Below are 26,617 nucleotides of genomic sequence, written 5' to 3'. Positions count from 1 at the left end.
CTCAATCCTGTATGGTTTAAATTCACTTCCTGCTGGGAGTAAGTCCCTGGCCTTGCTACACCTATTTCGGTGCTGTTAGTCATTTTTTTTTTTTTTCCCACAAAGGATGCTTCGTAACTGTCTACAGTTTGAGCTTGATTTGTTAATCCATGTTGTTTACTCCATGTTGAATACTTAGATTTGCACAGAACACAGAGGCAAAAGCAAAAGACAACACCATCCTTTCTAAAGCAACAGCTTAATCTTGACCTGTGCCCCTCTTAAGAATGTTCTTAACTCGAACCAGTACTCCATGGAGTGTTTATTTTTCTCTAAGGGCTGCAACTGGTAGGGACTTATCTCCACCACTTCTGCAGAAAGCCACCAGCATTGGTTTGCTTTCTAAGAGGGTGGTAGGTTTTCTTCTTTCCCACTTGGGCCTGGTGGTTATGGTTCCATCTCTCCTACTTGGTTGCCCAGCAGAAATTCAGCACTTGAATTTCAAATCAGAGAATGCTGATGTGTTAGCACTTGCTGTTGAATGTGATCAATTTTTTTTAATCTTCTAGCATACTATCTCTCTCCTCAGCTACCTGACGTTGACCATCACTAATCCTGTAGCTGGATTAAGGGAAAGATTGTTTGTATCCAGACCTCGCCCCTGTCACTCATAAAATACCCCTTGTCAGGGTGGAGTTTTAGTATTTTCAGCAAGGAAAACCACATTTTCCCTCCCTCCCTCCCTCCCTCTCTCTCTCTCTCTCTCTCTCTCTTTCTCCCTTTCTTTCCCTTTTGCTAGGACTATGAGCATCTCATTGTTTCCTTCCTAAAACCTTTCTCGTGAAGGCTGCTCTTCTGCCTGAGGACCAGAGACTAGAATCATTGCCTGCCTACACTGTAGGACCCCCTAGACATGTAAACTCAGATCACCCAGACCTGCAGGACATGGCAGAGGAGATGGACAAAAGAAGCCATGGCCCACTTCAAAAGAAGTCCTGATGGCCCATGGAAACTACATTTCTAACTCTTCTCATGAAGTACTATTTTTTACTATCAAAGCTGGTTCACACAAGCCTTGACCTAGAATCCATTCTTTGAAACAGTGAAGTTAGTGTTTTCCCACATTATGTAACTTTATTTGAACTCATATTTTAACTTCTACTCTGGTCTTCCCTTTTTGGGAATTCTGCCATTTTTGTTCTGCCTTCTTCTCCCTGGTATATAAAGGCACTAAAGTCCTTGCTGACACCCACCTTCTTATTCTCTCAATGCACATGTTCCCTAAATATACTGGAATGGAAAGGGAGATAGATACCCATGATGTGGTTTTCCTCCCTGCAGTCCCTCTCAGGAATATTGTCTGAGCCCCAGTGTTTGAGTGCTTCTCCTCTGCTCTCAGTGGGCCACTTTCGGTATGGAATAAGGCCTTCTAGGCTGACATGTCTGTGCCACTGCTAAGCCAGCTGATGCATGTTAGAAGGCTCCCTTACCCATTTACTCCCTTAGTCTCCTGACACTAGCATATTCCAATAGTTGGACTGAAAACAGAAACTTTTAAGATGTGGCATGTTAGATACTTTGGGGTAAATGTGATTCTAGGTGCCAGAGAGGGTGCTATTGGAATGGTACATTGTTGTGCATTTGTTCCAGTTAATTGAGGTTAGAAGTTTGTACACCATGACCATGCCTATGATCTGTAGCTCTTCAAATATGAATGTTTGAGACTCTGGGCTGTTTCCCTAAATTCACACAAGAAAGCAGTCAGCCCTGATGAGCCAGATGTGGCAAAGATAGGAGAGCCTCAAAAGATGGTTGACCTCAGAGCCTGTCTATAAGACAGAAGGAGGCTGAAGACAAACCCCGTAGCTGATGACTAAAGAGGTGTCACTTCAGCAGTTACATAGAGGGGCTTGTGCAGAAAGTTTGCTATTTTCACACGCTAGGCTCAGCATAGAGCTGAAAACTAAAGGAACATAAAAGGATACTTGTGCTGCTGAGCTGCTTCTGATGGCTAAAGCCAAAGACCCTTTCTCTGCAGAGGCTTGAGTAAGAAGGTTGGGGATGTGAGAATGTTGGAAATCCTGATGAAGAAAAAAAATTGTGAGGGAGATTGAGGAACTTGTTAAACTCTGTTTGATTGCTGATAATTTAGTAGCACCTGAGTTGCTTTACTTGTGACCACATAGCTATTCAGGCAATCCCTAGGATGTCCCTCTACAGTGGTTCCCCTGGGACCCTCAAAAGACAAGGGAAAATAACTATTGTTAAAAAATGCTGAAAATGAGAAAGAAAGGAAACCAATATGTATGGGTAAATACTTTTACTAAATAATCAGCACAAGACCACCAAAAAGAAAAAGATAGTTCTTAATGAAAAAGAAAATTTCTCCACTAAGGTGGTCAAAACTGTTGATGAGGATGGAAGATCACTGCCTTTATCCAACTTTCCATTTCTTCTTGTGCTTTATGAAGAGAGACCAAGTATGGGGAGTTGTTAACTCCTTTTTGTGTTGCTCACAAAGTTGCCAGTGGGAATCCCCTGGGCTTAGTATTCTCTATGTCTATTTCACTCATTGTTCCAGGTGCAACCCAGGCCACACTGTAGGTGCTTGTCAGGACAGGGTGCTGATATTTGTTATGATTTCCTTGGCTCAGGCACCAGAAAACTACAGCACGGCCTCCTCAAAATGATTCCTACCTCAGCTATCTGCTTGCTAGTTGAGAAACACAGAACACTCACTGTGCAGCCTATTGATCAGCTAAATACATCTGTTTTTCTGATCTCCATATTTTTCTTTAACAATTTTTTCTTTGTGTTATCCCTCTCCTCTGGGTGAACCAGTGCCACTGCCACAACCAGCTTGGTTCAATATATTCCTATTACTTTGATCAATGCACCTGAACTTCAGAATCTCTAAATGCCTCTGACTGACACTGAATTTCAGTGAATTCCCTCTTTCACCCACCTCACTGAGAAGCAGTTCAAGGTTCTCTGAATCTTGAACCACAGAGCAATCGGAAGTGAAAACATCCTCTAAGACACTATCTTGAATCTCTCCTCTTTGACTGTTAAAGTGGGGTTCCTTGTTTTGTTAATGGGAAGTTTGAGTTCCTCATATATATTGGACAGTAACCCCTTGCCTGATGTATGATTTGTAAATACTTTCTCCCAATGTGTGAATTGTCTTTTCACTCTCATTGTTTTTTTTTTTTTTTTTTTTTTTTTTGCTGGGCAAAAGCATTTTAGTTGAATGTTATTCCATTGGTCTATTTTTGTTTTGGTTACCTTGCTTTTGGGATCATATCTGAGAAAATTCTGTCCAGATCAACGTCATGGACTTTGCTCCTGTGTATTCTTCCAGCATTTTTATAGTTTCAAGTGGGACTTTTTTTTTTTTTTTTTTTTTTTTTTAATTGTAAGTGTTCTTGCTCTTTTGCTTAGGCTGGTCTTGAACTCATGTGCTCATCCTACCTCAACCTTTCAGGTATAACTGGAACTATGGGCCTGCTCTACCACATCCTGCTCAGGTCTTACATTTAAATCTTTAATGCATTTTGAGTTTCATTCTGGTATAAGGGCTGACATAAGGGTCCATTTCTATTCTTATGTTTGTGAATATCCTGTTTTCTCAACAGCTTTTATTGAGGTATCCATTTTCCACTTTGTACACTTGGCACCTTTGTCAAAAATACATGCACTCTACACGTGTGGGTTTATGTCTGGGTTCTTTTTCCATTGGTTGTTGCATTTGTTTTCATGCCAATACCATGCCATTTTATTTACTGTAGTTTTCTAATCTATTTTGAAATCTGGTATTATGATAATTCCAGCATTGTCCTTTTTGGTCAATATCGCTTTGATTTGGGGGGATCTATTTTATCAAATTTTTTCAGTTATGAACTAAAGACCTGACCAGAACAATTTAGAAGAAGAAAGGTTTATTTGGGGACTCATGGTTTCTTCCATAGATGGCTGATTCCATTCCTCAGCATCAGAGATAAGGCAGGATACCATGGCAAAGAGTGAGGTAGAGGAAAGCAGCTCAGGACATGGCACCAGGAAGCAGAGAGAGCAAGTTGCACTTAACAAGGACAAAATATATTCCCAATGACTCACTTCCTGCAGCAACACCCTACATTTACTATCTTGGTAATCTGTATCAGGGAGATTAATGTGTTGCTTAGATGAATCCTCTCATAACACAATCATTTCACCCCTAAACTTTCACAGACCTGACCTGTTCTGGTCAGGTCTTTAGTTCATAACTGAAAAAATTTGACTAAAACAGATCCCCCAAAATCAAAGCAATATTGACCAAAAAGGACAATGATGGAATTATCATAATACCAGATTTCATGAGTTTTTGGGGATACCACCTATCTCAACCATAACAGGGTCTTTTATGGTTCCATTTGAATTTTAGAATTTTTCCCATTTCTGTATAGAATGAAATAAGATTTATGATAACCCTAACTAGTTTTGCTTTTTCCTGTTCCTATTCTTTTGTGTGATGGTAGGCATGACCTCAAGCATGCCAGGCATGTTATCTGCCACTGAGCTACACTTCCAGCCTGATGACCCTAAATTTCTGATGGAGCATCTGTCCAGCGGGTCTTCCCATCATTCCCACTTCTCCAAGCCCTCACCAGCAGGAATCTTGGTGCTGACAATCTTTGACTCTGAGCACAATGCAGGGCACCTTTACCTCCCTGCTGTTCTCAGCACTGCATCTTCCTTCTTCCTCCAGTATAGGCATCTCCCTCTTGATGGTTCCTTGCCCACTTCTTCATTCAACGCCCCCACCACTTTTGAGGCCTCCACTCTCCAGCCTGCAGGTGCTGGACTCTGTCTCTTCCTGGTCCCTCTGTAGCTCTCTGCTATGGGACATTTTTCAGCACCCATCCCCTGCCTACCTGCCTTGAGCCCTCACCAACTTCCATCTGTTACAAATCCCCTCTGGTGGGAGCTTTGCAGTCACTACAGCCACTATCATCTGCCTTCATCCAGAGCAACACCCCTGCCCTCACCCTAACCCAAGTTCTCCCAGGGTCACCTGTATGCCATGTTCACTCCCAACTTCCAGATCATTCCTTACCCAGTCCATTAATCTCTCTTGCCTTCCCATCTCACTTCTCCTTGATACCAGAAAAAGGTTCTTGGTCTTCCTCCTCCTTGAGCTTCCCCCTCCTTTTTGGTTCCTATTCCTCAGAGGTCTTTGGCTCCCTCCACCATGTATCCACAACCTGTGTTTTGCTTCTTAGTCGGTCCTGATGTTCCCCTACTATGGCCTCTCCCAGCACTTGCTTCCTCCTGGGATGTTTTCTGTTTGTTTCTTTATTTCTTTGTTTGTTCTGGGCATTGAACCCATGGCCTCAACCATGCACTCCACCACTGAGCAACACCCCAAGCCCCTGTGGTGGTTTTCTAACCTGATGCTCTTTTGGGAGTGACCAGCTGCCCTCCACCCCCTCCCAGTCTGAAGGGCCTCCCCCAGGTTGTGCAACTTGTCCACTTGTCTAGATTCTCTCTTCTCTGACCTCTACTTCCTTCTTTCTGATTCTACATTAATCTTAGCACACTGCCCTGATTTCTGTTTGGTGTTTAATTGTGGTAAAATATACATAATGTACAGTTTATTCTTTTAACCATTTAAAGTGTGGCATACAGTGTGTTCACATTGTTGTGGGAACCAAAACTCTGTATCCATTAAACAGTAACCTTCCATCCTCCCCACCCAAGTCCCTGTCATCTTTCTGCCAGCATTCCACATTCTGTCTCTACGAAGTCAACTGCCCAGATGCCTCATTCAAGTGCAATCATATAGAATTTGTCCTTTCATGACTGGTTTTTCCACTTAGCATAATGTCCTCAAGATTATCCATGGGGTAGCAATTGTCAGAACATCCTTCCCTTTTAATGCTGAATAATATTCATTTTGCATATAAGCCAAGTTTTGATTAGGTGCTCATCAGTTAATAGATCCTGGGGTTACTTCTACATTTTGCCTTTTGGGAACAATGCTGCTATGAATGTGGGTGTACAAATGTCTCTACATTTCCTTGCCTTCAGTACTTTTGTGTTTATGCCCAGAAACAGAATTACTGAATCACATAGAAAGTATCTCTTGAGCATTTAGAGGAACCACCATACAACTTTCATAGAAGCTGCACCACTGTATATATAGGCAAGCAATGCACCAGTGCTGCAGTGTTCTACATAGTTATGCAATGTTCATTCTGGATTCTTTCTTTCTGAACAGTAGCCATCCTCACAGGTATCAAGGAGTCTTATTATACTTCTATTTTCATTTCCCTAATGATTCCTAACATTGAATATCTCTTCATGTGCTTGTTGGCTATTTGTGTATCTCCTCAGGGAACTGAACTGGCTGTAGAGAGCCTTTGTCCAGTTTGAGTTGTTGAGATTCTCTTTGCTTGTTAATGGAGCTGTAATCAATCCCAGTTCCTTGCACACCCTAGGCAAGTGCTCTACAGCTGAGCTACACCCAGTCCAGGATTTCTTCATATATTCTGAATGTTCATCTCTTAGATATGTGACTTCCAAATATTTTCTCCTGTCTTGCAGGTCATCATTTCTGTGGGTATCCTTTGGTGTACAGATGTTTTTATGTGTTTCATTTTGATGAATCCAATTTATGAATTTTTTCTATATTGTCTCTGCTTTTGGTGTCATATCATGGAAATTGTGGTCAAATTCTTTGTTGTGAAGATTATTGCTGGTAAGCAGTCTAACATTGAACTACCCCCAGGTCTTTTTAAATTTTTATTTTAAGACAGGGTCTCACTAAAAAGTTGCCAGGTTGGCCTTAAACTTGCATTTGTCTGTCTCAGTTTCCTGATTAGCTAGAATTACAGGCCTTCATCAACACTTCCAGGAGCCAATGTGTTTTCTACTAAGAATGTTTGGGGTTTTTTCGGTTTTGTTTTTTCATCTTTTCTCACCACAATATAGAGATCAGTTCAATGTTTGGGTTTATAGTTTACTTTTTTTTTTTTCATTTTGAGTGTGTGTGTGTGTGTGTGTGTGTGTGTGTGTGTGTACACACTCTAGTATTGAACACTTGCACATGCACATGTACATGACAGGTAAGCACTCTATCATTGAGTTATATCCCCAATGATGAGTTAATTTCTGTATACGAGGAAGTAAAGTGTCCAACTTCTTTTTTTTCCTGCCCTGAAGGAATTTACTTCTTCTTTCTTTGTTTATTTGTTCTTTTTCATTATACATGATAGTAGAATGTATTTTGACATATTATACATACATTGAATATAACTTTCCATTCTTGTGGTTGTACAAGATGTGGAGTTACACTGGTCATATATTCATTTATGAACATAAGAAAGTTATATCTGATTCATTCTGTCTTTTCTATTCCATCCCCCCTTCATTGCCCTTTGTCAAATCCTGTATATTTCTTGTTAAAAATTGTTCCAATTAGTTATACATGACAGTAGAATGCATTTTGACACATCATACATAAATGGAGTATAACTTCTCATTCTTCTGGTTGTATATGATGTAGAATTACACTGGTAGTGTAATCATATATGCACATAGGACAATAATGTCTGCTTCATTCTACTATCCTTCCTACCCCCATGCCCCCTCCCCTCCCTTCATTCCCCTCTTTCTAATCCAAAGTACCTCTGTACTTACCTAGACATCCCCTTTTGTGAATTAGCATCTGAATATCAGAGAAAACATTTGACCTTTTGTTCTTCTGAATTGCCTTATTTTACTTAGTGTGATATTCTCCAGCTCCATCCATTTACCAGCAAATGCCATAATTTCATTATTCATTAAGGCTGAGTGATAGTCCATTGTGTATATATACCACATTTTCTTTATCCATTCATCTGTTGAAGGGCACCTAGGTTGGTTCTGTAGCTTAGCTATTGTGAATTGAGCTTCTATAAACATTGATGTGGCCGCATTACTGTAGTATACTAATTTTAAGTCATTTGGGTATAAACCGAGGAGTGGGATAACTGAGTCAAATGGTGGTTCCATTCCAGTTTTCTGAGGAATCTCCATACTCCTTTCCAGTGGTTGCACCAATCTGTGGTCTTACCTTTTTCCCCACATCCTCACCAACATTTCTTGTTACTTATATTCTTGATAATCGCCATTCTGAATGGAGCGAGATGGAATGTCATTATAGTCTTAATTTGCATTTCTCTAATTGCTAAAGGTGTTGAACATCAAATATGTCCTTTGATCTTTAGCTATACAAGAGGCCATGTAGCCTGCATGTGTCCAGAAGGGCAATTCTATTCTTTACTGATTACTAAATAAAACCTGTTGCTTGAGATTTGTCACTCTTTTATTTGACTTCAAGTCAAACACAAAAGAGTAGATGCTGTGTGATTCCATGGCTATATATTAAAATAGACCAAACTAACTTATGACATTGTAAGACAGGAAAGCAGCTACTTGGGCTGATGGCAGAGAGTATCCAGAAAAATTTAAAGAAAGACACTTCTGATCTTTTGTGTTTGGGATGGGAGTGGCTTCAAGTGTAGAAACTAATATTGAATTATGAATAGAGAACTTTGGTCTGCATGTTTTACTTTAATTTTTAGGTTCATTCAAACAACTTGTAGGGCTGTGAAATGCTTGAAAGCCTCACTAGGAAACAGGCTAAAGCCAGGCACGGTGGTACAGTCCTGTAGTCCCAGCTACTGGGGAGGTTGAGGTGGATCACTTGAGCTAGGATTCTGAGGACAGGGTGGACAACACAGTGGGAACCTGGTCCAATGAAAAGAAAAGATAACAAGAAAAAAGAAAAAGAGGGTAAAAGGCTGCCAAAAACTCTGACGATCACAGAAGCAACAGGGAGAAGAGGCCCCAATCCTCCTCCTGGATTTTTCATTAAAGCTTTATTTCATAGTACATATTTTATTCTATTAAGGTTGTGGAACCAACCTAGATGCCCTTCAACTGATGAATGGATAAAGAAACTGTGGTATATTTATACAATGGAATATTACTCAGCCATAAAGAATAATAAAATTATGGCATTTTCAGGCAAATGGATGAAATTGGAGAATATCATGCTAAGTGAGATAAGCCAATCTCAAAAAACCAAAGGAAGAATGATCTCGCTGATAAGCAGATGATGACACATAATGGGGGGGAGGGGGCAAGAATGGAGGAAGGAGGGACTGTATAGAGGGAAAAGAGGGGTGGGAGGGGTGGGGGAAAGGGAAAAATAACAGAATGAATCAAACAACATTACCCTATGTAAATGTATGATTACACAAATGGTATACCTTTACTCCATGTACAGAGAATCAACATGTATCCCATTTGTTTACAATAAAAATAAATCTTAAAAAATAAATAAAAAATAAAAACCAACCAAATAATGAAAATATTTTAAATAGCACAAATCAGAAAGATGTAAAACCACCTCTTGTTTCAGAAAAAAAGAAGAAAGAGAGAAGAAAGAAAGCCTTTGTTTTTAGGAAATAGATCCTGACACATTTGGAGATAAAGGGTCAAACTGTCTGCAACTTAAAACCACAGGGTGCTGCCATCACAAAAAATAAGCCTATGTTTAGATATGGGAGTTGGGGAGAAAAAAACAACTCTAGTAAAATGTCAATAAAAGATGAAAGTAGGCAGAGTGCAAAGCTGACAGTTAATAAATACTTGTTTGCCTTGTCTGTGGAAATTGGTGTTTTCTTCATTTAGGAACAGAAGGAGAAAAGCAAGGTAGTAGCACCATATCTCCTACTTGACCCTAAGTTCCCAGGTGTTTGCTCAGCTCATTGCAGCATGGCAGGGAGCTCAGCACGTTTGTTATGCTCATTCCTGCTGTGATATTATGGTACCTGCTCCAGTTCTGACTACTTCAAGAAAGAAACAGATATATTATAGTTCAGTATTTTCAATCATTTATTTGATTCATTTATTGTATTTGGATGACATCAGATACTTAATTTGAAGTCAAAGAGTTTTGTAAATACTTTCTCTGAATAGTAGAGAAAATCTGCATGTTTATGACATATCCTTTGGGTTTTTGTCCCCCCCCCCCCCCGGTCTGCTGTTTGTTTGTTTCCATATGTCACATGCTAAGCAGGTGCTCTACCACTGAGATACACTCTGGGATGCCAAATACACTTTAAAGATGATATTTTTAAAATACTTTGGACTTTTAATGATGGAAAACATCAGAATATTGTTGTACTTCTTTCCTTCCATTTGTTTTACATTTGACTTAGTTTTGGTTTTAAATATAATCAGTGGAGCAAAACTATAGCCCTCTCTGCAGTGGGGGTTGTAGGTCTGAATCCTGTTCTGGGTCTAAAGTGGACAGAGCCCACTCCTAGGGGAAGGCAGGAGAGGGGAGAACCTGCGGACCTCTCAGTTCTGCATCTCTTGCTCTTTTCTGCTCTGTCCTTGCTTCTTCTTCCTTTATTCATGTTCTCTTTCCCATTTTTCACTCTTTTTCTTCCTTTCTGTTCCTTCCTTCAACAAGTGATCCACATTCCCCCACCATTCACTTTTCTCCACTCTCCATTTCATCCTTTGTGGTTTGGAGCCTGTTGCCCAAGGCGCTTGACTGTGTGCACTTGGGTCAGGCCTGATAAAGGGGGACCCAGCAGAGGTCCTCGCCCATTTTGTGTAAGTGGGAAGGTGCTGGGTGGCCTCTTTGCAATGTGGTTGTTATTCCAGATCTGGCAGGTTTCCATTAGGACCATCCAGAGGCAGGCACTTCCATTCCTAGCAGAATTCCAAGCAGAAGAAGTGTTTCTGATCCTAGAACCTAAGGGCTGGCCCCAGGGTGGAAGTGGGGGATGGGATGCAAGAAGCATTTCCTTACCCAACTGCCTCAAAATTCAGGCGGATGCTGGTTGATGTGGGTTGGTTTCCAGATCCAAGCTTTGCCCTGCAGAATGTCCTCCAGCCATAGGGTATGCCTTGTCACAGCTCACAGGTGTAACTGCCCAACAGTCTGAGAACTCAAAACCCAAATGCAGCTCGCCCACCTCCAGGCACCCAAAAGCACCTTCAATCTGCTTTTACATCAATCAATAGGTTTTATTTTAGTTAAGCCAGAGTGGGAAACAGTTGATATGCGGTCCTCTGGGTAAACGCAGCCTCACAGACTTGAAATCACACTCAAGACCCACCCTGGGTTTAAAGGACACCACTGGGTGATTTCTGTTTCTTTTCTGTACTCAGCAATGAATCCCAAATCAATGAAAGTCACCCCATTCTTGTGAGTTCAGGGATGCAAAGAGGAGAGGGGCACTAGTTCATTGGGCAGAGCAGAAGGACCTGGGAGGGGAGGGAAAGGGTAGAAGTGCCTTGTACAGATGAGAATCTGGGAGACTGGATGGGGGAGGGGCAGCCAGGCCTAGATCTGGGCAGTGCCCAACATCTGGAGCCCAAGACCTATAGGGCCTCTTCTGGGTCTTCTCCTCTCCTTGATTCATAAGTACATTCCTTGAAACAACCCTCGTGTGTAATTATTAAGGTAGTAAAAGTATTCGGGTGTGGGTGGAATGAGACAGTTTGCTGGAGCTGACACACCTTCCAGTGCGTCCTGGAAGGTGCATAGAAAACATGGAGGAAAGAGCTTGGGACCAGCTCACAGGAGACTGTGTTCCCTGTCCCACTCCACATCATCACTGCCCCCATAATATTCACTAATGAAAATAAACTCTGAGAATGGGACTGGATGCCAATACCTTGTGAGCTAAAAAAATGTATTGCAGTCAAAATACTTAATACAAATGAAAATAAATCTAAGAACTTGTCAAAACTTTGTGGATGCATGACATTTCCACTCACAGAAAAAGTGCAAGCTAGGGCCTTAGGGAATAGTTAGTAAGGATAGCTATAATTCACTTTTTAAAAAAGCATTTTTGGGAGAGACAAGGTGAACACCACAGTTTCTGATCCTGGAGTGAAAGGAACAAGCGAGCAAAGGACTTCTGTTAAGGTGTCAGGTCGCCAACTCTTGGGATACCTGCCCTGCTCCTTAACTGTAGTTCCTCCCTCTCAGCTGAAGATCTGCATTAAGTTCAAGGTGTCTGTTTTCATTGGGTGAGTGGTTGTGGGAGGGGCGAAAGGATTATAAATTCAAGCCCTGGTTAACCCACTTGGAGTTTGGTCCTGCTCACCAGCTAAGAGGATGTCAAATTTTTTCACTATTGGGCTATGCTGCGTCTGCTGCTCCTTTGGGCAGGTCTGGGTGCTGTGGCTGATGAGAGGACCTCTGGCAGTTCCTGGCAGTGCGGGAGATGCCTGGCTATTGCAGGGAGGGCATGGGTTTCAATGAGGGTTTGCAGGGACACTCGGGGTTAATGTGCGCGGGCTGGTTTGGTGCAGAGCGTTGCTGGACCTGACGGCTGGACCTGACGGGGGCCATTGCCACACATGCAGTTTCACTTTCCAAGTACCTTATCACCCGACGTCCTGCGCTAGGTCGGTGCTTCAATGTCTCAGCCCTGCGTTTTGCTCTTCCCTTTTGGACATCCCAGTCCTGTTGCCTCTGGATTCCCAAGGTGCCTGTTGGGATGCCCCTTTGAAAGATATTCAAGGACCTTTTGAGGTCCGCTGCTCTGGGAACCACTTCCCTTCAGGACTGGGGCAGTCTGGGCTCCTGAGGCCCCGTCCTTTCCTTGGAGTCATAGGCGTGTTCTGAACTGAGCTCAGTGGAATCCCCTGTACCTGGAGTTAGGGGTCTTCCTTTCTTGCTGCCCTTATCTGGTGGGGCATCTCAGACCCCCACAGTCCTTCCTGCCTCTGTGGGGATTGTGGCTGCACCAAACACTGAGTCAGAGGGAGATGAGCCTCTGAAGACTGCTGGGCCAAGGGATTCTTCCTGTAACATTTTCCTCATGTCCACCCACATTGTCCTCTGGGCTTCTGCTCCCCGTGGTTCCTGTTCCCTCTTGTACTCCTCTCACCCTAATTTGGTCTCTAATTTTCTGCTATGCGAGTGTTCTCACCAGATCTCTGTGCCTCCTGCACTGCCATCTCACAGATCCCCTCCGCCGGTTGGTCACCCCTCCCACTTCCTTTCCCCTCCATGTTCTCTTCTCAGAACCATTTCTAGGGTAGACACTGCATCTTAGGTCAGTGCTTCCTGCACACTTGGTACCCTGTCTCCCCGACCCCAGGCCTTTCCTCCTGTTCTTGGGGACCATTTCCTACAAGAAGCTTTGTCCACTGATGCCTCTGTACCTCGCCCCAACTTTTGAGAGCCCCAACTTTTTTTTTAATGAGGTTTTGTTCGATTTCTCCTCTAAATTTTTTCTGTTGAAAAATGGTTGTATCTACTTATGGGTTGCAATATGATGGATACATTCTAGAATGTATCAACTGGGGGTAATTAGCATATTCATCACCTCAAATATCATTTATCATTTATCATTTCCTGTTATCATTTATCATTTCCTTTTGGTCAGAACATTTAAAATCTTTTCTTCTAGTTATTTTGAAACATATACTATGTCATTAGGTGGAATCACCTTGCTGAGCTATAGAAAGTCAGACTATTCCTCTTACCTAAATGAAATTTTGAAGTCCTTTACCAATGTCTCCCCTTTCCTTGTCCACTCATTTGTCTCTCTATGCCTGTTTTATTTGTCTTAGTGTCCTCTAGTTTCATCCATATTGTCACAAATAACACCCTTTTTTTTTTTTTTAAGAGGTTTTTGTTTTGGGGCTTTTTGTTTTTGTTTTAGTTTTCATTTTTTTAGTTAGAGAAGATTCTGGCCTTGTAGCTGGTAGGCAAGCCCTCTAACCCTGAGCTACATTTTCATCCTTAACTCCCTTTTATTAAAAAGACTGATTGATATTCTTTTGTGTTTATATCTCATAATTTTTTGGGGGGGGTGGGGGATTCTTTTTGAGAGAGGTCTGCTGTTTTTTCCAGGTGTCCCCCAACTCCAGGCTCAAGCAATCCTCTTGTGTGAGCTTTCTGAATAGCTGGGATTTTAGAAATGCATCAGTTGACTGAAGACAGTTTAGAAATTCACTCATCTATTGGTGGTCACTGAGGTTGCTCCTATATCTTGACTGATGGTGAACATGCAGTGAAGGTCTCCCTTCTGCATCCTGATTCCATTCCTCTGGTGTGAATGAGGAGGTGGAATTGCTGGATCAAGTAGGAATTCTATTTTTAGTTTTGGGAGGAACCTCCATACTGTTGTCCAAAATAGCTCTACTAAATTACAACACCAACCATGCATGTTCCCTTTTTTCCACATCCTTACCAACATAACCTTGTGTTGTCACAACGACCAATCTAATAAGTGTGACAAATATTTCCTTTTGGTTTTAATTTGCATTTGCATTCATTCACATATAGGTTGGCCATTTATATATCATATTTTGAGAACTGTCTCTTCAATTTCTTTGCCAATTTTAACTACAAGGTTGTTTGTATGTTTTGTGTGTTAACCCCTTATCTGACCTATGATTTGCAAATGTTTTCTCCCAATCTGGGGATTGTCTCTTCACTCTATTAATTGTTCTCTCTGTTAGGCAGAAGTGCTGTAGGTTGATACTATCCCAATGGTCCATTTTTGCTTTAGTTGCCTTGCATTGGGGGATCATAGCCAAGAAAACTGCCTGAACCAAAGAGAGCATTTCCCCTGTGTTATTTTCTAGTAGTTTTATAGTTTCTCATCTGGTAGTTTTATGCAAGGGGCTTGTCTATTTTGCCCAGGCTGGTCTTGGTCTTGTGGGCGCTAGTGATCCTCCTGTCTCAACCTCAGGAGTGACTCCCCACTATGCTCAGCTTCAATTTTCCCATTTATATCATTTATCATTTATACCATTTTGAGTTTATTGTTGCTTGAGAGGTAAGATGAGGGTCCATTTTCATTCTTCTACATGTGGATATCTAGTTTGCCCAGAGACAGATTTTCTGTGTATTGGCAAATTAGTTATCTTTGCATGCTTTTTTAAAAACAGTAGCCATCTTAATAGTGCAAAGGAGTATCTCATTGTGCTTTTGATTTGCATTTCCCTAATGACCTACTAATGTTGAGTATCTTTTCCTGTTCTTATAAGCCATTTATATATCTCTTCCAGGAACTGTCTGTAGAGATTCTTTGCCCAGTTTTGAATGAGTTAAACATTTTCTCATTTTTTAGTTGTAGGGATTCTTGTTTGTTGCTCTGTTCTTGTGGTGCTGGGATTGAGCATTATCTCCAGCACTGCATTCACTTTTGTGTATGTGTAAGGAAAGGCTCCACCCTCATATGTTTGCCTGTGACTCTCCTGTTTTCACAGTACAATGTATAGAAAAGGTACACCAGCTGTCTGGGAACACTGCTGCCTGTCAGCAGGGAATGCTGACAACCACTTATCTCCCTACTTGGGCCCCCCCCCCCCTTGCCTGTCTTCTACTTTGCACACAGTCCACAGCCCACTGCTTCACATCCCTCTGGGGAACCACCCACTCTAAACTCCATTAGGGTTGTGATCTGCAGCCCCTCCTGCCTCTCTACTGCACCCTTCTTGCCCCAGCTTGTCTTTCAGAATCCTGCACAGGGACTGCACCCTCCTCTGTCCCCTGACCTGCCTGTGTCTCCACACCCTCTGGCCATGGGTCCTCCTACCCTGGCCTCCTCCTGAGCCCTCCTGCCCTCTGGCAAGTCCTGCCTGCACCTCTGACCTTTGTGCAGACCTTTCCCTAGAGGCCAGTCTCCCCCTCTACTCCCCACCTGTATTTTGAGTGAACCTGTGTCTCTTTCTGGGACCCAAACTACAGGTTGGCCTGTTTCCATGTCCCCTTTCTCCATTCCTCAGGTCCCATGCCTTCTTTCCTCCTTTCCTGTTTTCCTCATATTGTAAATCCATGTTCTAACCCCTTTGCCCATGTTCATTTTGTGAGAGTGGCCAGGAGGGCAAAACTTTGTGGTGAACATTCCTGATTCATTGATTCGAGGAAGAAATGTCATCTGTGGTATCTTCTTACACAGGGGCACACAGTCTTCGTTATAACCTCAAAATGAGGTCCCAAGACCACTTTGTGAACTCAAGGTTCTTCGCTGAGGGTCATTTGGATGATCAGCCCTTCCTACACTATGACAGTGAGAGAGGCAGGGCAGAGGCTCGGGCACTGTGGGCAGAAACAGTCCTGGGAGCTGAGACCTGGGACTCAGAGACCCAAGACTTGGCAGGGAGTGGGAAAAATCTCAGAATGACCCTGGCAGATATCAACACCCTGCAGGAGCAGAAAGGAGGTGAGTATGTGGGGGGAAAGTTGATGTGAGGCTTTCTACAGGAAGGCTAGGGGCAGAGAGCAGGGATTCTCTTTTCACTTCACTCTTCTGGGGAGGGGAAGCAATGGGGTCCATGCAGGTCAGCACAAGGGGCATTGAGGAGAGACAGCCATGTTGGGGTCCTCTGTGGGCTGGAGATTCTACTTGGTGGATGGGAAGCCAGGGGATGGAGAAGTGACGGTGTTGGTGGGGACAGGGTCTCATTTCCTCCAGGAGTCTTGGGGCTGTGAGATGCAAGAGGACAACCGCACCAGGGGCTTCTGGGATTTCTACTATGATGAGGAGCCCTTCCTCTCCTTTCACCCTGAGACTCAGAGCTGGTCGGTACATAGTTCCTCGGCTCAGACTTTGGCTATGGAAGTCAAGAAGTACTGGAAATCAGATGACAGTCAAAGCAAGATTTTCTGGGCCCATGTGCAGGGAACAGTTTGTGGAAGACTGCGAAGATATCTGAACTCCTGGATAGCCTTCAATGAGACAATAGGTACCCCAGCCCCCATTTCCCTGGAGCCTCGAACCAGGGGACCTTCTCTGTACTATGGGACACATGTGTTCCCTGTGAGAGTAATATATTCTGATTTCCCTGTCCTGTTAACCCCCTACATACAGACAGGAGGGTGTGGCTACATATGCACTGTCTGGGCCATAACCAGGAAGCACCCTGAGCCTCAGGCAACTGGGGTAAGGTGGGAGTTGAGCTCCTCTCTGCCCACCTGCCTGCTAACCTGCTTATCACACAGAGCTCCCTTGTGGCCTCACAAACAAGGAGGCCCTATAACACCCCCTCCTCAACATCAACACGTGAACATGAGAATGAGGCCACAAACCCAAGGCCAATCCTCCTGCTGGTCAGAAGATTGAGGCCCTCTCCTGAGAACAGATTTTGATCAGGTCTGGAGTCAATGATGTCTTTGGCCAGAGACACAAGAGAGAATGAGGCCTGTTCCCTCTGCCACCCAAAGGGGTATGAGACTAGATCACATGGCTGACTCATTCTGCTTTTCTTTTCCAGTGTCCCCAGTAGTGACTGTAACCTGTAGTGAGACCTTGGAGGACACCATCAACGTGACTTGTGTGGCTTTTGGCTTCTATCCCCAGAATATCTCTCTGACCTGGCTTCAGAATGGGGAACCCCTGAGCCAGGAGACACAGCAGTCTGTGGGTGTCTTGCCATATGAAAATGGGACCTACCAGACCTGGGTGTCCATCGGGATTCCCCAAGGACAGGAGCAGAATTTCAGCTGCCGTGTGAGACACACTGGGAAAGACAGCACTCTTACTGTGCCCTGTGGTGAACCGTGGCATCCCAGCAGGGCTTCCCAACCAGGTAGGTCAGTGACCAGGTGCTGAGAGGGGAAAAGTCTAAGGCGCTGGAACCCAGACTGTAACTTGTTTTTTCAGGGGTGACTCTACCACTTCACAGTCGAAACCGTGCCTTTCTGGGCACAGTTGCTATTGGTGCTGTCATTCTTGTTCTTCTTTGTGTCCTTTGGCGTAAGAAGAGGGAGACAACATCAGCTGCAAAGAGTTCAGGTGAGAAAAGTGGCAGTGGATGGAGATGGCAAAGTTGTTCTGAGTCGTGGAGTCCCTTGTGCCTCCCTCTGCACACAGAACAGTGGAGGTGGCCAGCCTTCTGGAGCAGAGATAGAGCTTTCCGTATTTGTGGAGGGATGGCAGCCAGGTCTCCAGCTACTCACCTTAGTCCTGCCAAAAACCAGGCTGTGAACATCCTCCAAGGTCCAGCTGCACTGTCTTCTTGTCACAGGGTTAGAAATGAGCAGCAGTGTGACTGTGGCTCCTGCTCTGTCCTTGTTCCCATCTCTCTCTGTCTCAGGCTTTTGGGTCTTGACTAGGGGTCTGTGTTGGGAATGGTGGGCTGATTGGTGTGGGCTAGACGATCACAGTGTCAAGCAGACACAGTGAAAGAATCTGTAATCAGTGTTCTTTAAAAATTCTAGAGGACTCCCACAAGTACTAATGCTTCTGTTTCTTCCTATCTGCCTCCCCTTTTATAGTCTCTCCACCCGTCATGAGCAAAACAGTAAAATGACCCCCGAGGCCTGTGGTGCCAGTGCCCTGTCTGTACTGGCCCTGGAAGGCCCAGGTGCAGCAGGCCCAGAAAAGTCTTCAGCACACATAGTTTTCTTCTCTCTGTATCTCCAGTCGCTCCTCAGGGTTGAGTCCTGCATCTGTCCACTGGGTCACTAGGGCCTATGCACTTTTCCTGTCCCATCACAGTTCTTCTCCATCAGGAGTGGCTTCACAGATGGGAGAGAATGAAAAAGCAGATGCATCTGCCTTAGACCATCTAGGGAGAAATACTAGCCATTGGGGGGCAGCCGTGCTCCCTGTTTTTGTCCTGCCTGGTGTTATAGTTTCCATGTAGAATATCCTCCAAAGCCTCATGAGTTGCAGGCTTGGTCCCAGATATTTTTTCTATCGGAGGTGGGGACGCTTTAGGAGGTGGGCCTCGTTGGAAGAGGCATGCCTTTGAAGGGTGCATCTTGTCCCAGGCTCTTGGCTCTGTCTTTCTTTGCCTCCTGGTCACCACGAGGTGAGGAGTGTCACTCAGCCATATGCTCCCCACTACTATTTTCTCCTTCATCACAAGCCCACAGGAATGGGGCCAAATGACCCCAGACTGAAACTGCTGAGACTTGAGCCAGTGTGAATCTTCCCTCCTATGTGTTTTACCTCAGGTAACTTATCACAGAAGTGAAAGCTGATTATGATACTTGGGGTTTTCCTGTCCAGCCCCAGGGGCACAGTCCCCAAGGGCTGTGTGTGTAGGGGTGTTGGGTCTGTGCTCTATGACCTCCCTTCACCCTTCCCTCCCTGGACCATTCCCTCTTTTTAAGATGGTCAGTTTCCTGTGCATTTTGAGTAAGGGATGGTCAAAATCATTCCTCTGTCATCTGTCAGGTTTCTTGAAGGGTCAGGAAAAGAGAAAACAGGGAGTTGGTGTTTTAGCAGAGAACCACTTGAAGCATGCACAGTTACTGGTTTGAAGGATCTTTCTGTTGTTTCTGCCCTTCTGTGTGGCCAGCAGTTGGGGAGGTGGGTGGTTTCTCATCCTTGAACCTAGTTTCAGTTTTTGATGTCCCCTTGGACCTGGGAAGACTGCCCTACAGCAGGAGCTGTCCAGGTGACGCTCCTGCCAGGGCAGATGGTCAGTGCTCTCTCCCACTCTCACCTGCAGCCTCTGCTGTAGGGTGAATGCTAGTTCTGGTTCTCTGAGGAGAACAATAGTTGCCTGCAATTTCCCTGGACATTTGCCAGGAAGAGTAAAAATCAGGTGTTCATATTTCCAAATTTCTGCTCTAAATGTTCACACCCAATAAAAATGTTTCCATTTTCAGCTCATCTTTTTTTTTTTTTTTCTTTTAGTAGTACTGGGGATTTACCCAGGGGTGCTCCACCACTGAGCTGCACCCCCAGGGTTGTGGCCTGTATGAATCCCTCTTAGGGTGGGATAAAGGTGAGACAGTCTCAGGAAGCCTGAGTCCTTGGGGAGGAGCTGCTTTCCTGAGTCACACGGACCAGGCAGGCCCGAGGAAGAAAAAGTACAGACTGGTAACCTGGGCAAGCGCTGAGGTCCAGGATTCTGCATTTGCTCTGAGTGGGTCGCTCTAGGTCAGGTAAGCAACAGAGCAGGTGGCAGACCCGTTTTTCCAGGCTGGGCCTGCTAGTGCCTTTGGGCTTTCCAGTTAGGAGCTGATGGCTCAGAGCTGAGAGGAAGGGATGCTGAGCTGCAGCTGGAGCAGACCCTGCTCAGTAAGCATCTACCTCTGCCACAGAGGAGGCCTGGATACTAAGGAGGTAAAGGCCTGTGTGTGAAACCTGTGCCTAGGATTGGCAGGAGCAGGAGCTGCCTTCTCTGGGAGCCCCCACTCTGTCAGGAATGGCTGGACTTGAAAGGAGCCCTCCTGGGCTTCACTCTGGGATCTTGTCCCTTACTCCTTTGGTTTTTCACTCCCTGAAGTGGTACATGGTGGAAACTGAAGCAGGTGATTCTGCTGATGGATTTGCAAGAGGAGCCTGGTGAGGACTGGAAAAGTGGGGTTATTTTCTTCTCTCAGAAATCTGAATGTGATTTTGGAGGGACTGAGAAGAGATTGGTTCTGAGAGAGAAAGTCATTCTGCAACCAGTTGAACACTGCCTTCTCCCTTCTCCCAGGGCTCAGGAGCTCACAAGTGCTGTGTCATCAGCAGATGGTGACAAGGAACCACAAAGGCACCATGCAGCTGGGGTCAACCTTCCAGGGTGATGCTGTGGGGTCCATCCGTCCTGAAGATTTGGAGCACTTATGTGATAAACCAGAGCTGGAGGATCATAACAGTAGATGAAACAGCGTTGCAACTTTGGGGTGTCCTGGTGCTGAACAATAGGGGTCAGTCTGCTTGTGGAAAGAAGTAACTACCAGGTGCTTATGGACTGTGATGATGAGAGTAAGCGACCCAGAATGCGTGTGATTCAGACACCAGCATCTGCCACCATGGGTGCAGCCTGAAGCAGCAGAGTGGTGGGGAGACAGATCTTCCACCCTGCATCTTGGCCCTTCCTGACTGCTGGTCTTGGGTATCCAGAGGCACCTGGTCCAGAGATGTAGCAGGGGTGGGCACCCTCTGTCTGCAGCAAGAGTAGGTCAAGGCCTACCTGGAAGCAAGAGCCTGGTGAGGAACCTTGGTTGAGTCCTGATTCCCCTCCCTGCCTGTGTCCCCTAGGGGAACAATAGCGAAGTTGGGTAGAAAATTAACTCATAATTTTTTTTTATTTTAGTGCATTTTTTTATTGTAAACAAATGGGATACATGTTGTTTCTCTGTACATGGAGGAAAGGCATACCATTTGTGTAATCATAAATTTACATAGGGTAATGTTGTTTGATTCATTCTGTTATATTTTCCCTTCCCCCCCACCCCTCCCACCCCTCTTTTCCCTCTATACAGTCCTTCCTTCCTCCATTCTTGCCCCCCCTCCCTAACCCTAACTCTAACCTTAACACTAACCCCTCCCTCCCCCCATTATGTGTCCTCATCCACTTATTAGCGATATCATTCAACCTTTGGTTTTTTGAGATTGGCTTATCTCACCATGATATTCTCCAATTTCATCCATTTGCCTGCAAATGCCATAATTTTATCATTCTTTATGGCTGAGTAATATTCCATTGTATATATATACACCACAGTTTCTTTATCCATTCATCAATTGAAGGGCATCTAGGTTGGTTCCACAATCTGGCTATTGTGAATTGAGCAGCTATGAACATTGATGTGGCTGTATCTCTGTAGTATGCTGATTTTAAGTCCTTTGGGTATAGGCCAAGGAGTGGGATAGCTGGGTCAAATGGTGGTTCCATTCCAAGTTTTCTAAGAAATCTCCACACTGCTTTCCAGAGTGGCTGCACTAATTTTCAGCCCCACCAGCAATGTATGAGTGTACCTTTCTCCCCACATCCTCGCCAACACCTGTTGTTGCTTGTATTCTTGATAATCGCCATTCTAATTGGGGTGAGATGGAATCTTAGCGTGGTTTTGATTTGCATTTCCCTTATTACTAGAGATGTTGAACATTTTTCCATATGTTTGTTGATTGCTTGTAGATCTTCTTCTGTGAAGTGTCTATTCATTTCCTTTGCCCATTTGTCAATTGGATTATTTGCATTCTTGGTGTAGAGTTTTTTTAGTTCTTTATAGATTCTGGAGATTAGTGCTCTATCTGAAGTATGAGAGGCAAAGATTTTCTCCCACTCTGTAGGCTCTTTCCTTGCATTGCTGATAGTTTCCTTTGCTGAGAGAAGCTTTTTAGTTTGAATCTATCCCAGTTATTGATTCTTGCTTTTATTTCTTATGCTATGGGAGTCCTGTTGAGGAAGTCTGTCCTAAGCCGACATGTTGAAGATCTGGACCTACTTTTTCTTCCTAATAATCTGCAGGGTCTCTGGTCTGATTCCAAGGTCCTTAATCCATTTTGAGTTTAGTTTCGTACATGGTGAGAGATATGGGTTTAGTTTCATTCTGTTGCATATAGATTTCCAATTCTCCCAGCACCATTTGTTAAAGAGGCTATCTTTTCTCCATTGCATATTTTTGGCCCCTTTGTCTAGTATGAGAAAATTGTATTTATTTGGGTTTGTGTCCATGTCCTCTATTCTGTACCATTGATCTACCTTTCTATTTTGGTACCAAGACCATGCCAGTTTTGTTACTATTGCTTTGTAGTAGAGTTGAAGATCTGGTATTGCGATACCCCCTGTTTCACTCTTCCTGCTAAGGATTGCTTTAGCTATTCTGGGTTTCTTATTCTTCCAGATGAATTTCATAATTGCTTGCTCTATTTCTGTAAGGTACATCATTGGGATTTTATTGGAATTGCACTGAATCTGTATAGCACTTTAGGTAGTATGGCCATTTTGACAATATTAATTCTTCCTATCCAAGAACATGGGAGATCTTTCCATCTTCTAAGGTATTCTTTAATTTCTTTCTTTAGTGTACTGTAGTTCTCCTTGTAGAGGTCTTTCGCCACTTTTGTGACATTGATTCCCTAGTATTTTGTTTTTTTTGAGGCTATTGTGAATGGGGTAGTTTTCCTAATTATTCTTTCCAAAGATTCATCACTTATGTATAAAAATGCATTAGATTTATGTGCATTGATCTTATATCCCGCTACTTTACTGAATTCACTTATGAGTTCTAAAAGTTTTCTGGTGGAATTTCCTGGTTCCTCTAAGTATATAATCATATCATCAGCAAATAGGGATAGTTTGAGTTCTTCTTTTCGTATTCGTATCCCTTTAATTTCTTTGGTCTGTCTAATTGCTCTGGCTAGAGTTTCAAGGACAATATTGAATAGAAGTGGTGAAAGAGGGCATCCCTGCCTTGTTCCAGTTTTTAGGGGGAATGCTTTCAGTTTTTCACCATTTAGAATGATATTAGCCATGGGCTTAGCATAAATGGCCTTTACAATGTTAAGGAGTGTTCCCACTATCCCTATTTTTTCTAGTGTTTTGAGCATGAAGGGGTGCTGTATTTTATCAAATGCTTTTTCTGCATCTATTGAAATAATCATGTGATTCTTGACTTTAAGTCTATTGATATGGTAAATTACATTTATTGATTTCCTGATGTTGAACCAACCTTGCATCCCTGGGATGAAACCCACTTGATCATGGTGCACTATCTTTTTAATATGTTTTTGTATGTGATTTGCTAAAATTTTGTTGAGAATTTTTGCGTCGATGTTCATTAAGGATATTGGTCTGAAATTTTCTTTCCTCGATGTGTCTCTGTCTGGTTTAGGTATCAGTGTGATATTGGCTTCATAGAATGAGTTTGGGAGGGTTCCCTCCTCTTCTGTTTTATGGAATACTTTGAGAAGTATTGGAATGAGCTCTTCTTTAAAGGTTTTGTAGAACTCGGCTGAGAACCCATCTGGTCCCAGACTTTTCTTTGTTGGTAGGCTTTTGATGATTTCTTCTATTTCATTACTTGAAATTGGTCTATTTAAATTGTTGTATGTCCTCCTCGTTCAGTTTAGGCAATTCATATGTCTCTAGAAACCTCTTGATGTCTTCAAAATTTTCTATTTTGTTGGAGTATAGATTTTCAAAATAGCTTCTAATTATGTTTTGTATTTCAATCGTGTCTGTTGTGATATTTCCTTGTTCATTCCGAATTTTAGTGATTTGGGTTTTCTCTCGTCTTCTCTTTGTCAGTGTGGCTAAAGGTTTATCAATTTTGTTTATTTTGTCAAAGAACCAACTATTTATTTTGTCAATTTTTTGTATCGTTTCTTTTGTTTCAATTTCATTGATTTCAGCTCTGAGTTTAACTATTTCCTGTCTTCTACTACTTTTGGTGCTAATCTGTTCTTCTTTTTCTAGGACTTTGAACTGTAGTGTTAGGTCGTTTATTTGTTGAGTTTTACTTCTTTTATTAAATGCACTCCATGAAATAAATTTCCCTCTAAGTACTGCTTTCATAGTGTCCCAGACATTTTGATATGATGTTTCTTTGTTCTTATTTACCTCTAAGAATTTTTTTAATTTCCTTCCTAATATCTTCTGTTATCCATTCATCATATAATAGCATATTGTTTAATCTCCAGGTGTTGGAATAGTTTCTGTTTTTTACTCTTTCATTTATTTCTAACTTCAATCCATTATGATCTGATGGAATACAAGGTAGTGTCTCTATCTTCTTGTATTTGCTAACATTAGCTTTGTGGCATAATATATGGTCTATTTTAGAGAAGGATCCATGTGCTGCTGAGAAGAAAGTGTATTCACTCTTGGTTGGATGGAATATTCTATAAATGTCCGTTAAGTCTAAATTATTGATTGTGTTATTGAGATCTATGGTTTCTTTGTTCAATTTTTGTTTGGAAGATCTGTCCAGTGGTGAGAGAGGTGTGTTCAAATCACCTAGTATTATTGTGTTATGGTCTATTTGGTTTCTGAAATTGAGAAGGGTTTGTTTGACATACATGGATGAGCCACTATTTGGGGCATAGATGTTTATGATTATTATATCTTGCTGATTTATGCTTCCCTTAAGCAGTATGAAATGTCCTTCTTTATCCCTTCTGACTAACTTTGGCTTGAAGTCCACATTATCTGAAATGAGGATGGATACTCCAGCTTTTTTGCTTAGTCCATGTGCATGGTATGTTTTTCCCCATCCTTTCACCTTTAGTCTATGAGTACCTTTTTCTATGAGGTGAGTCTCTTGCAGGCAACATATTGTTGGATCTTTCTTTTTAATCCAATCTGCCAGTCTATGTCTTTTGATTGATGAGTTCAGGCCATTAACATTCAGTGTTATTACTGAGATATAATTTGGTTTCCCAGTCATTTGGTTCATTTTTTAATTTTATTTATTTATTTATTTGACACGACTTGGTTCCTCCTTTATTTGACAATTCCTTTAGGACAATTCCTCCATTTGCTGATTTGCTTCTTTGTTTTTCATCTCTTTCTCATGGAATATTTTGCTGAGAATGTTCTTTAATGCTGGCTCTCTTTTTGTAAATTCTTTTGGCTTTTGTTTATCATGGAAGGATTTTATTTCATCATCAAATTTGAAGGTAAGTTTTGCTGGGTATAAGATTCTTGGTTGGCATCCATTTTCTTTCAGAGCTTGAAAAATGTTGTTCCAGGCCCTTCTAGCTGTTAGGGTCTGGATTGAAAAATCTGCTGATATCTGTATTGGTTTCTCCCTGAATGTAATTTGGTTCTTTTCTCTCACAGCCTTTAAAATTCTGTCTTTATTTTGTGTGTTAGGTATTTTCATTATAATGTGCCTTGGTGTGGGTCTGTTGTAATTTTGTGTATTTGGAGTCCTATAAGCCTCTTGATTTTCCATTTCATTCTTCAGATTTGGGAAATTTTCTGATATTATTTCATTGAATAGATTGTTCATTCCTTTGGTTTGTTTCTCTAAGCTTTCCTCAATCCCAATAATTCTTAAATTTGGCCTTTTCATGATATCCCATAGTTCTTGTAGATTCTGTTCATGATTTCTTACCATCTTCTCTGTTTGTTTAACTTTGTTTTCAAGGTTAAATATTTTGTCTTCAATGTCTGAGGTTCTGTCTTCCAGGTGTTCTATCCTATTGGATATGCTTTCTATGGAGTTCTTAATTTGGTTTATTGTTTCCTTCATTTCAAGGATTTCTATTTGTTTTTTTTTTTCAATATCTCTAACTCTTTATTGAAATGATCTTTTGCTTCCTGTATTTGCTCTTTTAACTGTCTATTGGTGCGATCATTCAATACCTGCATTTGCTCTTTCATCTCATCATTCAGTGCCTGCATTTGCTCTTTCATCTTATCATTTGCTTTTCTGATCATTTTAAGTATGTACATTCTGAACTCCTTTTCTGTCATTTCTTCTGCCATGCTGTCATTGGGTTTTATTGATGTAACATCTAGATTTGTTTGGGGCATTTTCTTCCCTTGTTTTCTCATATTGTTCAGGTATCAGTGAACTACTGAGATGTTGCAGATTTCCTCTTTTGACTTATAATATCCCTGAAGATTTCTAGTATATCACCTTTTAGCCTTCAGTAGGCTGAAGTCTTGGAGGAAGTTGATAATGCGGTGCTCCACAAGGAAGCTGCCTCTCTAGGGGTGGTGGCCTTCAGGTGGGGTATATTCCCTGCGAGTGGGCAGAGGTGCCTCCACTTGTTGACCAATGGTCATCCAAAGGGGAACTAAGCTGCGGGCTGAGGCAAGGCCTGTTTGGGCCTGTGTCTCTGGTTTTACCGTCCTTGTGGGAAAACCTCACCCGGCAGGGAAGGCTCACTCGGTGGGGAGGTCTCGCTGGTCAGTTCCCCTCCTAGAGGTTCCCCTCAAT

The 26,617-nt window shown here is 42.7% G+C and overlaps 1 protein-coding gene across 2 annotated transcripts in view; it reads left to right on the top strand.

Annotated features, from left to right (window-relative positions):
• LOC306666195 (MHC class I polypeptide-related sequence B-like) overlaps positions 1-21,010 on the top strand; it is a 29,694-nt gene extending 8,684 nt beyond the window's left edge. For both annotated transcript variants that reach the window (XM_079148134.1, XM_079148133.1), the window contains exons 2-6: positions 15,954-16,217; positions 16,453-16,740; positions 17,269-17,583; positions 17,658-17,789; positions 20,434-21,010. In XM_079148134.1, coding sequence (XP_079004260.1) covers positions 15,954-16,217; positions 16,453-16,740; positions 17,269-17,583; positions 17,658-17,789; positions 20,434-20,603 — 1,169 coding nt within the window. In that variant the 3' untranslated portion in view covers positions 20,604-21,010. The remainder of the gene's footprint in view (positions 1-15,953; positions 16,218-16,452; positions 16,741-17,268; positions 17,584-17,657; positions 17,790-20,433) is intronic.
• The last annotated feature ends 5,607 nt before the right edge of the window (positions 21,011-26,617 follow it).

The sequence above is a fragment of the Sciurus vulgaris genome (genome assembly GCF_902686455.1).
Source record: "Sciurus vulgaris genome assembly, chromosome: 7".
Classification (NCBI taxonomy): Eukaryota; Metazoa; Chordata; class Mammalia; order Rodentia; family Sciuridae; genus Sciurus; species Sciurus vulgaris.
The sequence above is the reverse complement of the archived record's forward strand: the minus strand, read 5'-3'. Positions and strand labels throughout refer to the sequence as shown.